This window comes from Aphis gossypii, unplaced genomic scaffold (genome assembly GCF_020184175.1).
Source record: "Aphis gossypii isolate Hap1 unplaced genomic scaffold, ASM2018417v2 Contig00751, whole genome shotgun sequence".
NCBI classification, from domain to species: Eukaryota; Metazoa; Arthropoda; class Insecta; order Hemiptera; family Aphididae; genus Aphis; species Aphis gossypii.
Genome location: NW_026083264.1, coordinates 17,095 through 33,777, shown reverse-complemented (window position 1 = coordinate 33,777; position 16,683 = coordinate 17,095). Strand labels below are relative to the sequence as shown.

The 16,683-nt window shown below is 31.4% G+C and overlaps 2 protein-coding genes and 1 pseudogene across 2 annotated transcripts; 2 read left to right on the top strand and 1 right to left on the bottom strand.

The window, feature by feature from the left end:
* Positions 1–377: 377 nt before the first annotated feature.
* On the top strand, positions 378–5,409 carry LOC126555219 (uncharacterized; annotated as a pseudogene).
* A 3,741-nt stretch (positions 5,410–9,150) lies between these two features.
* On the bottom strand, positions 9,151–10,901 carry LOC126555218 (piggyBac transposable element-derived protein 3-like). The gene is made up of 3 exons (XM_050210176.1): positions 10,793–10,901; positions 10,488–10,679; positions 9,151–10,217 (listed from the first exon to the last, which is right to left on the bottom strand). The coding sequence occupies exons 1-3, from the start codon at positions 10,899–10,901 to the stop codon at positions 9,151–9,153; spliced, it is 1,368 nt and encodes a 455-aa protein (XP_050066133.1).
* A 1,449-nt stretch (positions 10,902–12,350) lies between these two features.
* Positions 12,351–14,873, top strand: LOC126555217 (uncharacterized). Its single transcript, XM_050210175.1, has 4 exons — positions 12,351–13,187; positions 13,319–13,457; positions 13,597–13,821; positions 13,903–14,873. The coding sequence occupies exons 1-4, from the start codon at positions 12,708–12,710 to the stop codon at positions 14,871–14,873; spliced, it is 1,815 nt and encodes a 604-aa protein (XP_050066132.1). The 5' UTR covers positions 12,351–12,707.
* The last annotated feature ends 1,810 nt before the right edge of the window (positions 14,874–16,683 follow it).

Genomic DNA, 16,683 nt, shown 5'->3' with positions numbered 1-16,683 from the left:
CTATTTTATAAAAATAGCATTAATATAATAAATCAATAAACATCACATAGTAGTCTATTTAATATCGAAATGTGATGTTTAGATTAAATATGTACAACTAATAGACGTGTATGTGATATTAGTCAGCAGATGTTCTATTTATATACGCTACATAATATTTTTTAAGTTATCTATAAATATTAAAATATGTAACAATAAAACTTCTCATTGATGTTACAATTTTATGTTGTTTTTAAGACATTAGTTCGTTGTAACGTCAAGATGATATTGTATTGAATAACTATAGGAAGTAACAAATAAACAACAATTAGATATACATTTTTTGCAGTCACGTGGACGTTTGTAAAAGGAATTTTCATTTCTGCTATGAAACATAGATGTTACATCGAGAAGTTCCTATTTTAGTTGACTTATTACAACGCATGAAAGTTAAAATCTTGGAATTGCACAGAGGGTAGTGACTCACTGACTCCTTTGCACCTTTGCACTTAACGCTGTTTTTGTATTTTAAATTTGTTTGTTTGATCTACATTTTATATTTTTCAATCTAATTGTTTTATTCTGTGCTATCATCATGGTGAATTTATTCATTGTGAAAGAAAGTTGACTATGAAGAAGTGCAAAATGTTTAAGATACCTAAAGATGAATTGCGGTAAGTTTAACCTGGCCTGTCAATAATGTATATACATTTTAATATATTATGTATATGTATCTAATTATAATTTTAAAAATTTAGTCGTAAGAATTGGCTGATAAATTGCAGTCGTCAAGATTTATTAGAAAAATCATCAGAGCACCATGTGGTGTGTTCAGACCATTTTGAGGACAAAATGTACTCAAACCCTAATAAAACAGTTTTATTGCCTAATGCTGTTCCTACTAATTTCTGTAATTATAATTTTACATATTATAACATATTTTATACTTAACTGATTATTATTTATTTTTATAGCAATGATCTTTAAAGAACATGCTTGAAGTACTTCATGTGTCGATACTAGTATATCAGATCCATTATTGTTTAATAATTCAGTTGCCACGAGTACTCCAACAAAACAAAAGGATTCAATTTCTATTTCTTGTAAGTTTTTGTTATCACGTAAATATTATTACTAGAGCAAGGACTTTCATGCATTTGCATGTTTTTTCTGGTTAACTTGTTCGTATGCAGAGTAAGTACATAATACATTTCACAATATTTGTGACCAAAAGCTCGAAGTTTTTAGTGCATATTTTTGCATATTTTGACATTTTTGGGTTTTAAAGACATATTTTTTGATTATAAGAGCATATTTTAAGTTTATAGTGCATATTTTGAAAGTTTTTCGAAAATCATTTACATCGGTGAATATTTTTCATGATCAAGGACACAAATTATTATATTTAACCGTTTCTATATAATTTCCCATAAAGACGATAGAGCCTCATTTTATCTTAATTGCGAATCGGTAGATTAGATGACAATAAAGCGATATCAAACTATTTAGTACGTTTATTTTTGTATTTTTGTACAACAAATTGTACGTAGTAAAATAATTATTTAGTTCTAGAACATTCGCCGTGTGTGTATTACGTTGTATTGTATGTGTTGTGTGTATTACGTTTTATTGCAAGTTTAATTTTTGTATTAACTATACTTATATAAATATGCCAAAAGAAAAATCGTCGAAAGTTTGGCGTTTGCGTAATTTTGTAAAGGAGTTTGGTGAATCTGTATTTTCAACGGATAATATTATTTTATTTTGTAAAATCTGTAACGTAAAAGTTGCAAATGAAAAACGTTTTAGTATCATACAACACCTAAAAACTGACAAACACATTAGAAGTGCAGCACGTTTAGAAAACAAAAAAACAAATAATGTGCAACAATTGGTTACAAATCGTAATTCAAAACTATCGGAATTTAATTCAGATTTATGTAAAACTTTGCTATCTGCAAATATTCCACTTTATAAACTAAAAAACACTCATTTTAAGAGTTTTTTAGAAAAATATATGCAGAGAGATGTGCCTGACGAATCGACACTTCGAAAATATTATGTAATAATTTATTACCTACTAATTAATTCACTACTACTATCATTTAAATCTACAATACTACTATCGTTTTCTATTATACCTATTATCTTATCTAATGTTTCTCGAGCTATTTCTTCAAACTCGTCAATAATTTCGGTGTCCTTTTCTGCAGAACCCGCACTCATTAATTAATATTTCTCTCAATAAATCTCAATTAATTCTCATATATAATCTCAAATAACATTCACAAATAATTTCATAATCTCTCAAATAATTAATTCTCATAAATCTCAATAAAAAATTCTCAAATAATCTCATATAATTAATTCTCATAAATCTCAATAAAAATTCTCAAATAATCTCATATAAATCTCAAAAATAAAAAAATCTCAAATAACCTTACTGTTATATATTCCCAAAATAAAAATAATAAAAATTTTCCCTACTACGATGGACCAATAGACCAAAGGAGACGATTACATATATAAATTATGCTTACAAAACTGCTGTTTCATTCTGCTTGCTTGATCTTCTCGCCGTGCCTGAACTGCAACAATGATTGTAGATCGATTTCCACAGAGTTGTTGGAAAGACGTCTCAATCCAACGGTGATCCACTTGGCGAAATTGCCTCTGGTTGAAGAAGTTGACAGGAAAATATTAGCAATATTTCTGATCTGTCTCGTTCTCGGAAATCAACCCTGTCCACAGCGCCAATTTTTCTGTTGCGTCCCGACTAGGTCGATTCATGCATCAACGTACAAAATGAATACGTCGTGTTGTTCAAGTATAAGTTAATTGTTTATTAAAAATAGTTCTTGCACGAATACAAATATTATAAGCTTAATGTAAAATATATAAAATAAGATGGTGAGTGGTGTTACGACCGGCCTCTGAGTGTCATAGATATCCCTATTCGTTGGTTATACAGTAACCGACTGTCGAGCTCTTTTCTCGATCCCTCTTATATATGATTTCTTACAAGAGTGGGCGGTGACTTCATCATACGAGAGGTCCCTGAACGACTGCTTGTGTATTCTTACCCATGATTCTTATCGAATCGTTAAGACACCGAGTTTAGACTTTTGTAAAGAGACGTGTGATTTTACTTTAATTGCCAAATTATTATATTAATATAATATTCTACTCTCTCGTGTCCTGTACTCGTGTGCCTGTAGTATTAATTTTATAAGTTAGGAAATTTGACATTGTATGATCTTATACATATAAAATAATCGATACGGACAGTATAGGTCCGTAACAATAGTCATTATTCATTAAGGCATTAAAGATAGATGCCTCAAATTAAGTTAAACATAGACTGAAATAGTGAAATATATTACATTAAAAACAAAATAAAATTAACTTAACTTGCTTCTTAAAATGAAAAATTAATTCGTTAATTAAAAAAAAAAATTAGTAAATTTACAGTTTAGGTAATGAAAAGTCTAAAGTAACTAGTTACCTAACTTTAAAAGTTAAAATAAAATTAACTTTAACTTTTTAACTCGTTAATGCTCAGCCTTGATATAAATTGATAATGTTGTTACTGGTGTTCACTTGTATTATAAGATAGATATAATTCTATATTGTTATAGATCAAAATGAAATAGAAATAATTTACTGAATTTAAACTACAAATGGTTTATTTAATTTGCATATTTAGTATTTATATTTTGTTTTTCTTTAGGTTCCCTATCTCCAAGTTCATCATATTCTGCTGATTGTTCGATTTCCTCATCTACTCAAACTACTCAAATTCTCTCATTACATACCCCAAGAAAGAAAAAGTATAAAGCTGAACTTCGAGAAATGAAAAATAAATACAAACAATTAGAACTGAAAATGAATGCGTTAAGTGAAGAAGTAGCTATGAAAAGTCGGGCAAATGCAATAGATGTGTGTAGCGTGTGTACTGTCTTCACTTATGAAATAATAATATGATAATAATAATAATATTGATTATGATAACAGTAGATAATATATAAAATAATATTCGCATTAATAATATGATAACCGGACCGCTGATCGAAATCGTTTTCACGTCGAACGTCTTCTCTGTGGATCTTCGTGAGTAGAGCCGGGGAGGGAAGAGATATTATATTACCGAAAATCTTCGTAACAGCCCGTGCTGGAATACGATAAAATGTTGCTGCACCCGCGTGCAGCAAATGTATAATAATATAATAGTCGACACTCTCGCACTATAAAGAGTCACATGTAGTGCCCGTGCACAATAAGCAACCTAATATATAAAAAGGTATAAAATAAAATATGCCACCGAACGGCGGAAAATGGCGACCCGACGCGACGCGTAAAAACCAAAGAAAATATACGGACCGCGACGGTGGTATCGGCAACGACAACTTGCAGACTGACGATGGTCAACGACCTTGCGACGGTAAAGTCTGGCGGCCGTACAGAAGGGCAGCCTTCTAGGGATACGACGGCGGGGCGTGGGGTTTCTTCGGAATATCCCATTCCTTATCGGCGAAAGATTATAATGTTGGATAAAAAATAATAAAAATAATAATTGGTCGCCGCCAGAGTCGGTACCGAACAATGAGACTTCAGTTGAATTGTTTAACAGAGTAGTTGAAGCACATTTACCTCCTAACCTGTGCATGGTTATAAAACAGTATGTTGAAATGGGTAAGAGAAAACCTCAGGGCTACCGTTATTCAAGTCAAATTAAGCAGTTGGCACTAACTATATATTTTTTTGGTCCGCGTGTGTACACATTTTTAAAATCATTATTACAATTGCCAAGTCCAAGAACATTACGCAGAGTCACAGAGAGGATTAGTATAGTGCCTGGATTAAATGACATCATATTCGAAACTTTGGAATTGAAGATAAGTAATTTAAAAGATGATGCAAAGGATTGTGTTTTATGCATATTTGCCGTAATCACTAGTATTCAAAAGACATCACTTAATATTAGAGTATTAACAATCAAATTTTACTAGTTTTTCCAAAACAATGAATGTGTCATGTGAACGTCCATTCTTTTATGTTAATGGCCACAAAATATTTTATGTATTTGACGTACCACATCTACTAAAGTCAACAAGAAATAATTTTTTCAAGTATAATTTAACTTTTTTAAATGGTACTACAGACAAAAAATATCTCATTGACTTTTATAAATTGGACCAAGGCTTGAATCGGCTTGCACCCAAGTTATCTGAAACTCACATCAATCCGGGACCATTTCAGAAAATGAAGGTGAAATATGCAGTTCAAGTTTTTAGCAACACAGTAGCAGCAGCTATGCAATGTTGTGTTCAAGGTGGTTCATTGCCTTTAACTGCAGAAACTACTATAACATTTATCGAGCATATGGACAAATTGTTTGACTTATTAAATTCAAAAAAAAAAATCCGGTAGTAAAGATTTTAATCAACCATTTAAAAACACGGCTAAACAGAGAGAACATTTTCTCCACATGCTTGAAGTATTCAAAAACATGAGAATTCTGGATACCAAGAAAGTGGATGGAGAAACTGTAATAATTGATGTTACTAAGCGAATGAAATTTTTGAATGGTTGGACGATTACCATTAATTCATTATTAATGCTGTGGGATGACAACCAAAACACCAAATTTTGTGTTATGCACTTATATGCACTTATAGATTTAATCAGGATGTCCTTGAAAATCTGTTTGGAACATTTCGAAATCAAAACGGCAATAATGTTAATCCCACACCAATACAGTTTTTATAGGCTTTTAAAAAAATATTTTTTGTCAATTATTTCAAACACTCCGAAGGATCAAATTGCTTAGAAGACATGAGTGAAATTCTAACAACTATTGGGCAAATTTCACCACCGTTGAGCAATTCATGTGTGCTATTTTCAGAGAAATCTCCATTTAATTTTTGTAATTTAAAAATAGGTACCACAGATTATCGTGAATTAAACTTTCCTGCCCAAAATGTCCTTACTTATGTATGTGGCTACTTAATAAAAAAATGTATTGAAAAACATAGCTGTGATATATGCCTAAATTATGCTAAGCACCAGCAACAATTAGACCAATCATTTTTGTTTACATATTTTAAATCCTACGAAACTGCCAATCATTCTAACTATGGAAATTTAAATGTTCCTCCGGATAATTTTTTTAATTTTATTAATCAATTAGACGAAATTTTTATAGTTAACTTTCCTATCTTTGCAGTAGAAGAAAATGTTGGCAGAAAGCTAAAAAATTTAATTGACAATGTTCCATTTGAACATCCATGCAATAATTTTGACCTAGAATTTCTTAAAAATCTATATATTCGCCTAAGGATATATTATTAAATAAATTAATTAAATAAAGATATGTCATTAACAGGAAGAAAACATAGAAAGTTAGATATTCTTTACCACCTTTAGAATGTTATATGTATTATAATTGTTATTATGTATTATTTTTTACTCTCATGTAATGTACTATTATTGTTTTTTTTATTAATATATTTTGTTTATTGTGAATTATTTGCATATACTTTTTGTTATGTCTGTATGACTTAATATATATTCCTATCACATAATACAACTTACTGTTCCTACTAGTTAGCAATTCTCCAATTATTATATTTAAAAAAAAATGATTGGAAGCATTGTTATATTTTGTGTAAGAAGACTATAATTACAGAAATAGCAAACAGTTGTAGTTAAGTACATCAAAAAGCAAGGCTGGGCAAGTTAATATTTTTTTTTAACTTAGTTAAGTTAAGTTAATATGCACCAATAACAAAAAATTTAAAGTCAATACACACTTTTTGTTAACTTTTTATTAAGTTAAAAAAAAGGTAATTTGTTTATACAACGCTAGCATTGTTCTATTCTGTGATGCTAGTGTACTTAATTTTTTTCAACACAAAATTAAATTATAGACTATAGTGTTTTGTACCAGTATTTCCATATAAGTTAGATTTGAAAGATATCACTGTAAATATTTTTTGAAATGAAAACGAAAGACTGAAATAGTGAAATATGATAAAATTAAAAACAAAATAAATTAGGTTAATTTAACTATCATTAAATTTGAATGTATCAAAATATTCTGCTTTGTAATAAGAATATAGGCGCAAATAGGGGGGGATGGCTTTAGGAGCTAAGCCCCCCAAACATATCCTACATTTTATACACTATTTGCGCCTATGAATAAGAAATTAAAAATGTATGTTCATTAATAATTCGACAACTTAAAAATGAATTAACAATAGAAATACTCAAAATAGTAAATGCATTCATTTCATGGCTCAGAATCTAAAATATCATTTTGGAAATAATGAGATCATCGATAAATGAATACCAAGATTTTTTATTGTAAAAATTGGTTCCACTTTTTTTTCAGTAAAAACTGGTCAAACTGTTGGGTTGAGCTGGCCCTACTGTATACCTTAGGTGTCATGGCCGACTGACTCAAGCCATTGTCCTATGCTGCCTGTATAAAATATTATCAGTGTCCATTCTGATTATTATATTCTGTGATGATAAGTATTCCGTAAGTTTTCCTTGAAATACCCATAGAGAAAACTCGAAGCATCATTATAAAAAAAAATGTTATGAGCGTGTGAATTTTAAATTTATACAAAATCGCTTAATGATAACGATTTATTAATTGATTTGATTGATTAATCTGACTGAACATTAATTTGAGTTGAACAAATAACAATGTTATTGATATTTTAGTTTAAAGTTTAAACAGTGATATACCAACTTGCATTTTCACTTAACTTATTAAATTTGAATTTAATATAATAATAAATAGTTATTTTAATGCCGCTGTACGTGAAATATATCGTTTTACTTCTATTATACCTATTATTATTTAGTATACATGATTTCTTATTGGAAGATTATTTAATACAAGGTAAGTTTAAATAGTTTATTGTAATATGAGAATTGGAATTTGTTACAAATTGCAATTTATAGGTAAACCTACTAAAAAACTTATAAAATTAGTATTCGAAAAAAGGATTTAGTGCTTAGTTTTGTATTTAAATAATAAAGCCCTAGCTCAAGGTACCACAATTTTTACCAAAGGTTTGTGTACAGTTTTATTGGTATCTCCATTCAAAATAATTTTATCCAAAATAAATTATATGTACCTATAATAAACCTACACATTTTGATAAAGTAAATTATTTTATTTCAAAATTTCCGCGGTTCTATAAAATATGAAAATTAAATTTTATATTTTAGTTTCTACCTTAATTATAATACTTTTCCATTTATCTACTATCTAATACATATTTAGGGGGATTGATATGGTATATTGAGCAAATTTAAAATAATAATGGTATAAGTAATATAATTTATAAAAAAAAAGAACGCTTAAAATTGTAACATTTTTGAAGATATAGTATTATGAAGTTTAATTAAAGTGATTAAAATATTGAAAAACAGAGTTGGATATGTGGCCTTGAGACTAAAATGCAATAATTTTTTTTTTTTTGATTTTTTTTTGGTTGTTTTATTACTCCTTATCAAGGGAAAAATACTTAAAAATTTTTTTGGTATTATTCCCTAAAAAACCAATTTTTTAGTTTGTTGCTTGTGAGCAACACTATGCGTTTATGGGTACAACATAATTAATTATTTAATAAATTTAAAAATGTATATCTTGAAAAGTTTTATTGTTTATTGAATAACTATAAATATAATAAAATAATTGACTAACTTGCCAATTACAAAACAAAGTATAATTTTTTAAAAATGTAACATTAAGTAGTAATCAATGTAGTATCAACATGTAACAAAAAAAAATATAGAAATAAAAATAATATAAAATTAACAACCTTTTTGGTATAAACTTAGAACAAAAATGTAATTGACTGAACTGTCAATACATAACAAAATAAAACAAAATAACTAATATAAGCCACAAAAAACTAAAATAATAATTTAAAAATTATAATGAATTTTTATGTTGTATGCCATTTGGTGAAACAAGTTAGTCCTTTGCCACAACATAAACTTATTTGACATTTTCCATACATCATAAAAGTAAATTCTTTGCAACCTGGATTCTTACATCTAGTTTTTTTTTCACTTTCAATTGGCCAATGATCTAATTTATCAGTTCTCACCTCTTTTGTTTGTGCATGCTGTCCTATTTTAGTGCCCATTTTACCTTTTTTTTATAATTCCTTCTTGTACATCATTAGTGGGACGTCCACGTTTTGGGGTATAGGTACCAATTTTGCAGAGAGATAAAGCAAGTTGTTCCCTAAACTTTACCAATGATAGCACACTATTATTTCCTTTCTGTTTCTGAATTATTTTATGTAGAAGCCAAGAATTTACTACAGTTACATCCAATAAATGATGGAAAACTCTCATGTACCATTTCCTACTCCTCATCTTTATCTTATGACGCCCAAGTAACTCATCTAGTAAGTCAACACCACCCATGTGTCTGTTATAGACTTGTGTTATATTTGGACAATCAACCTCAATTCTTTTTTTTTGTTTTCTGTCAAACCTACTTACTTTTACAACTGGGTCTATAGCAGTAAATGTCGACAGCAAACTTACAATATTTGTATCTTTCCATATGACAGAAACTATGTCTGTATCTAACACTTTGGATATACAATGGGCAGTAGTGCCCCTAGGTTGTTTCATTAGAATAGAATCATCTGGCAACATTACATTTTTTAACCTATTTCTTCTTACAGTGCCTAAAGATAATATATTTCTTTTTTTTAAATAAACTAACAGTGGCAAAGTAGGATAATAATTGCCAAAAAATAATTTAAAATTTTGGTTATTAGGTATAACTCCACTAAGGCGCATAACAACATTTGCACTAGCACCTAGGTCTGGCTCACTTGCTTTTCTACTTTCACTATTATTTTCTTGACCTGAACAAAACTCAAAATTATATGCAATACCTGAGGCACCACTAAGAACAAAAAACTTGTAACCCCATTTATGAGGTTTATTGGGCATATATACTTTGAGTGAACTTCGTTCTTTTGTACTACATATTTGTTCATCAACTGCCAAGTTTTCTTCAATTGGTATAGAACTAAATCTTTTTCTTAACGTTTCAATAAGTGGCCTAATTGTATGTATTTTATCTCTGCCTGGACCAGTAGAAGTTGATAAATTATCATTAAAATGAAGGTTAGCTCTAATTTTTTCAAATATATTTAAAGTCATTGTAGCTTTTATCAAATCATTACCCAATACTGATGACCAGTAATTTCTTATATTATATGTATTTATCAAGCTCATTATTATAAGAATACCAAAATATTTTTGTAAGTCCTCATTGTTAATTTTTAAGGGGTTACTTGAGTTATTCTGTACACCATATTTATATGTTTCACAACATATATGGTCTAACAAATCAGAGGTAAAAAAATATTTGAATATTTGAAAAGGGGTTTCTAATTCTAGGATATCACTAGGTAAATCCGAATTGCCAAGAAAATGGGTATTTATTACTGGAAAGTTACCTTCAGTCCAAACAACATTTTTCACTTCAATTGATGGTATAGAAGGTACTGATGCAATAACTGGGATTGTTTGTTTAGATTGTCTAGTTTTTTTATTATTTGAAACATTTTGTTTTCTAATAACTGGTTCAGTGGATGTTGAGGGGGATGAAATATTTATATCAGAAAATTGACTATTATCTACAACAGGTTCTATAATAGGAAATATAACATCTTCGTCGACAATAGATTCAGAAGAAAACTGCTGAGATATAATCCCTCAAAGGTAGTAATATCTGGTTCTTCTAATAAATTACTAAATTTACTATATAAATCTAGTTGATCATCATCGACGTCACTTTCAAAATCATCTTCAGATCCTGATGGTATATCTAATAACTGTAATATGTCACTATCGTCTATTTTATTAGCCATATTAAATTATTATTCTTAAAAAGTACACTAAAAACAGTCAACAACTCAAAATAATATTAGTCGTTGAACAGCGATAGTCAGTGAAACGCAAGTTGTTGTCTATTAGTTATCATTTGTTTATATTATCATGATAACATAAATGAATGCATAATGTTGCTCACAGGCAAAAAAGTAAAAACCGAGTTAGTACAATAGTACGAATCGACAAAATGTCAATTATTCTATACTAACTGACTTATTACAGTGTAGGAAACACAAAAAAAATGTTCCCAATATTATTATATGAAATATCACTGATTTATTGTACTGTGAAAATGCATACATCAGTGAAAAAATTGATAATGCCGATAACGAAAAAAAAATATTGAAAAGGCTTAAAAAAAATAAATATAATTAGTTATTTCCTTACTATTAAAATCACCATAAAATGAATATATACCATCTTAAGTACTTTTATAAGTATTTATAAACATTTTACGAGAAGTATTTTTGATATTAGAGGCTATTATACACATTGTTGCCCACAGGCAACACCATGCATTGTAGGGTTATGCTCTATTAGTAAAAAAAAAAAAACATCAAATTTGGTTGATTTTAATCCATATAACATGATAATTATTCCCGTAAAGCGTATTTTTGTATACAAAATTACATTTGCACCAGCCGCCTTAAAATAAAAATTCGTTTCGTAAATTATTTTTAAATTAATTTTCTTACACAATTTACCAACACGTTTATTTAAACATTTAAATATAAGTTAAATATATACTAAAATTATAAAAAAAATAATCAGTGTTATTATTGATTTTTGGTTGTCATCGTTTTAATTTGTTATAAAAGAATATTTTTGCATTAAAAATACCTACCAAATCTCACAATACTTATTTATTTTTAACATTTATTTTAAGATGCACATTTATATATTTTTTTTAGAAATAGCTGTTTCCACTAATCCAGTATGGGCTGAAATTAGTGCTCACTTAGAAAATAAAATATCTAAAAGTGCTATACATACATTAGTGTTTAAAAACAGGTATGATATTAAAAAAAAAACTTGGATTTCCAAATTGTTCAAAAACTTTAACATCTAATGTTATTATTGATTCACCGAATCAAAGTGGTTAGTAACATTTATTATAAAAAAGTGTAAACATTTTTTGGTTGGATGTTTGTGGGAGTTTTTAAAGATCTTAAAAAAATAATGCAATGTTTCTCATGAGTTGCTTTAATAGCAATATTTAAAACTTTCACCAAATAATAAAATTAGCACTTTTCATACATGGTAAGATTTTAAAAATATTTTGTCTCTTTTTGAGCTAAAACATAAACAAATTTTGAATTTTACATATTTTTTTTAAAATCATTGTCAATAAAAACTTCTTCACTAAGTTAAAAAGCTAGACCATTTAATACGAGCTTTATTGAATAATAAAATCAAAATTGCTATGTATATCTATTATATAAAAATAAGTCCGGTTTTCCTCCCTGACGCTATAACTCCAGAACGCACGAACCGATTTCCACGGTTTTGCATTCGTTGGAAAGGTCTTGGGCTCCGTGAGGTTTATAGCAAAGAAAATTCTGGAAAATTCAGGAAAAATTCAACAGAAAAGTGGGGAAATCGTTTTTCACATACAGCGCCATCTATTATACATAGCATGTACTTCAAACCAATAGCAACGGTGCGTGATAAAGTGTGTGACAGATAGTCATTATTCTCTGCTCAGTTAATTTCATTTAAGCTCAGTGTAAATTATGTGGATCGTGCATTTGAAGTTAAATTCAACACTCTGTCCATAGTCCAAAATGCCTAGAGAACGACGTGCGAACATCGGCCGCCGCACAAGACATGCAAGCCAGCAACAAGTCTATTCAAGGAACTTAAGAGAAGAAAGACAAAATATAATAAGAGAAAATGACCGATTGAGACATCGCGTGAGCACACGAAGATCATTGGCATCATACAATCGCTTGGCATTCCAATATGATCCCACTGCGAACTACAGTGATGATGAAAATTTGGATATTGGACGAATGACGACTATATGCCGATATTGCAATGCGGTAAAGTTCAAAAGAGAAACGGTTGGATTGTGCTGCGCAAGTGGAAAAGTCAAACTGGATCCATTACTTACACCACCACAGCCACTGAAAACATTGTTTGATGGAAGTGATCCCGATTCCAGCCATTTTCTTCAACACATCCTTGAATACAATAACTGCTTTCGCATGACTTCCTTTGGAGCTAATATCATTCGAGAAGGCGGCTTCATGCCGACTTGCAAGGTAAAAGATACAACACACATAACCAACACATAATTGCAACACATAACAACTTCATATACACCACACACTACACCATCACACGATTTACAATGTATTCATGAACAAATTTTAATGATTATTTGCAATTACAGATACAAGGTCAAATATATCATTTGCATGGTTCAATGGTGCCAACACCAGATGAACCGCATCAATTTCTGCAAATATATTTCATTTCGTCGATGGTGGATCAGCTGAACGTGCGTGCTGCAATATACAGGGAGCACAACAGTTAAAGAGACGAATTATTGAACAGTTGCAAGCATTTTTTCACGCTAATAATGCTGTGGTTAATATGTTCAAAACAGCATTGGAACGAATGCCATCGGATACGCACAAATTGTCATAAGAGCGGATTGTACTCCAACAGGTGAACATGTGCGAAGATTCAATGCACCCACCGTTAATGATGTTGCTGCAATTATTGTTGGCGATCCAACTAAATCACGAGACATTGTCGTTCAGCGAAGAAGCAATATCATGCATCGTGTAAACGAGACACATCGTTTGTACGATGCGTTACAATATCCAATCATTTATTGGCAAGGGCAAGACGGATACGACATCACGTTGAAGATGGTCGATCCAATTACAGGTACAATATTCACACACTAATTATTTCCATTATTACTTTTATTGGTTTCCATCAACAATTCATTTAATTTTGCATTTTCAGGAGTATCAACGAATAATAAAAATCTAAGCGCAATGAATTACTATGCGTATCGTATGATGATTCGTACACATGAGGAGAATGTCATTCTGAAGTGCGGTCGGCTATTCCAGCAATTCGCTGTCGACATGTATGTCAAAGTCGAGACCGAACGTTTAGCGTTCATCAGATTCAATCAGCCAAAGCTACGATCTGAGGACTATATACACTTGCGTGATGCTATTCATTCAGATGGTGATGTTCAGAATATTGGACGACTGACGATTCTCCCATCAACTTATATCGGAAGCCCACGCCACATGCACGAATACGCTCAAGACGCTATGACGTACGTGCGAAATTATGGAACTCCGGATTTATTTATTACGGTCACATGCAATCTGAAGTGGACGGAAATTGAACGCGAGTTGGAACCGGGTCAAAAACCGCAAGATCGCCATGACATAATCGCCAGAGTTTTTCAGCAAAAACTCAAGATTATGATGGATGTGCTTACTAAGTATCGAGTTTTTGGTGACACACGTTGTTATATGTACTCGGTGGAATGGCAGAAGCGTGGACTACCGCATGCTCATATCCTAATTTGGTTGCTGAACAAATTACATTCAAATGAAGTGGATGACATCATATCAGCTGAAATTCCTGATCCAGTCACTGATCCCCGTCTACACGACATTGTGACGACACAGATGGTGCATGGACCGTGCGGTGCATTAAATCCATTATCGCCTTGCATGGCTGATGGAAAGTGCACAAAACGATATCCGCGACCGTTAGTTGCTGAAACAGTCACAGGGAATGATGGATATCCAGTTTATCGTCGGCGTTCAAAAGAAGATAACGGTCGAACTATCAAAGTTAAAGTTCAAAATCAAGAGATTGAGATCGGAAATGAATTCATTGTACCATATTGCAGATTTATATTTATATTTAGCAGTGCATTTGGAAAATGGCCAAAGAGTTTACTTCACTGAGGCTAATGCGGCACAACGAGCTGAGAGACCACCATCGACAACATTGACTAGCTTCTTTGCAATGTGTGAAGCAGATCCATTCGCAGCGACGCTGATGTACGTTGAAATGCCCAAGTATTACACTTGGAATCAATCAACAAAGAAATTCCAACGTCGCAAACAAGGAACCCCAGTTCCAGACTGGCCACAGGTGTTTTCAACTGATGCACTAGGTCGTATGTACACTGTTCATCCTAGAAACGATGAATGTTTTTATTTGCGACTGCTGTTAGTAAATGTACGTGGACCGAAATCATTTGCGCATTTGAAAACTGTGAATGGCCACCAATGCCAAACATATCGAGAAGCATGTCAACTATTGGGTTTGCTGGAGAACGATTCTCATTGGGATTTAACACTGCAGATTCAGTTGTTTCATCAAATGCGTACCAAATACGAACGCTGTTCGCAATTATCATCACCACATGTTTTCCTTCACAACCAATTCAGTTATGAAACAAATACAAAGACGCCATATGTGAAGATATCTTGCATCGCTTGCGTATTCAAACGAATAATCCTGACATCCAAATAACCGATGAAATCTACAATGAAGGATTGATTCTGATTGAGGATCAATGCTTGACTATTGCAAACAAGCTACTGATTGAAGTAGGAATGATTGCGCCAAATCGATCGATGCACGATGCATTCAACCAAGAATTAAATCGAGAGCTGCAATACAATGTTGATACATTGCAGGAATTCGTTAGAAATAATGTTCCGTTGCTGAATGAACAGCAAAAACAAGTATACAAAACATTAATGCAAGCGGTGGACAATAATACTGGTGGTCTATTCTTCCTGGATGCACCTGGAGGAACAGGGAAAAAATTTGTCATTTCATTGATTTTGGCCACTATTCGATCAAGATGTGACATAGCTTTGGCGTTAGCATCATCTGGAATTGCGGCGACTCTTCTAGATGGCGGTCGTACTGCACATTCTGCGCTTAAGTTGCCACTCAATTTAAACACAATTGATACTCCAACGTGCAATATTTCCCGATCCAGTGCAATGGGAAAATTGTTAATGCAATGCAAGCTCATTGTTGGGATGAGTGCACAATGGCACATAAGAAATCACTTGAAGCACTTAACTTCACACTGAAGGATCTTCGGAGAAATAACAACATCTTTGGCGGCTTGATGATATTGTTGGCAGGCGATTTCAGGCAGACGTTGCCAGTAGTTCCCCGTGGAACGCCTGCAGATGAATTGAATGCTTGCCTAAAGGCATCACCTTTATGGAATAACGTAAAAACATTATCGCTAACCACTAATATGAGAGTTCAACTTCAAAATGATCAAAGTGCTGCACAATTTTCCAAACAATTGTTAGATCTTGGAAATGGAAAAGTCCCAGTTGATGCGACATCTGGATTAATTACTCTTACCAACGACTTTTGCCGATTTGTAGACACTCAATTAGTTCTTATTGAAAATGTTTTCCCAAACATTAGTGAGAATTATAAGAATTATGCTTGGTTAAGTCAACGAGCAATTCTTGCAGCAAAGAATAATGATGTCCACGCACTGAATTTCACCATTCAATCAAAAATTGCTGGCGATTTGGTGACATACAAATCCGTTGATTCAATAACAAATCCCGATGATGTAGTAAATTATCCAACAGAGTTTTTGAACTCTCTGGAGATACCAGGATTTCCACCACATAACTTGCAACTGAAAGTTGGTACAGTTATTTTGATACTGCGTAATTTGAATCCACCGCGACTTTGCAACGGTACTCGACTTTCGGTAAAGAGACT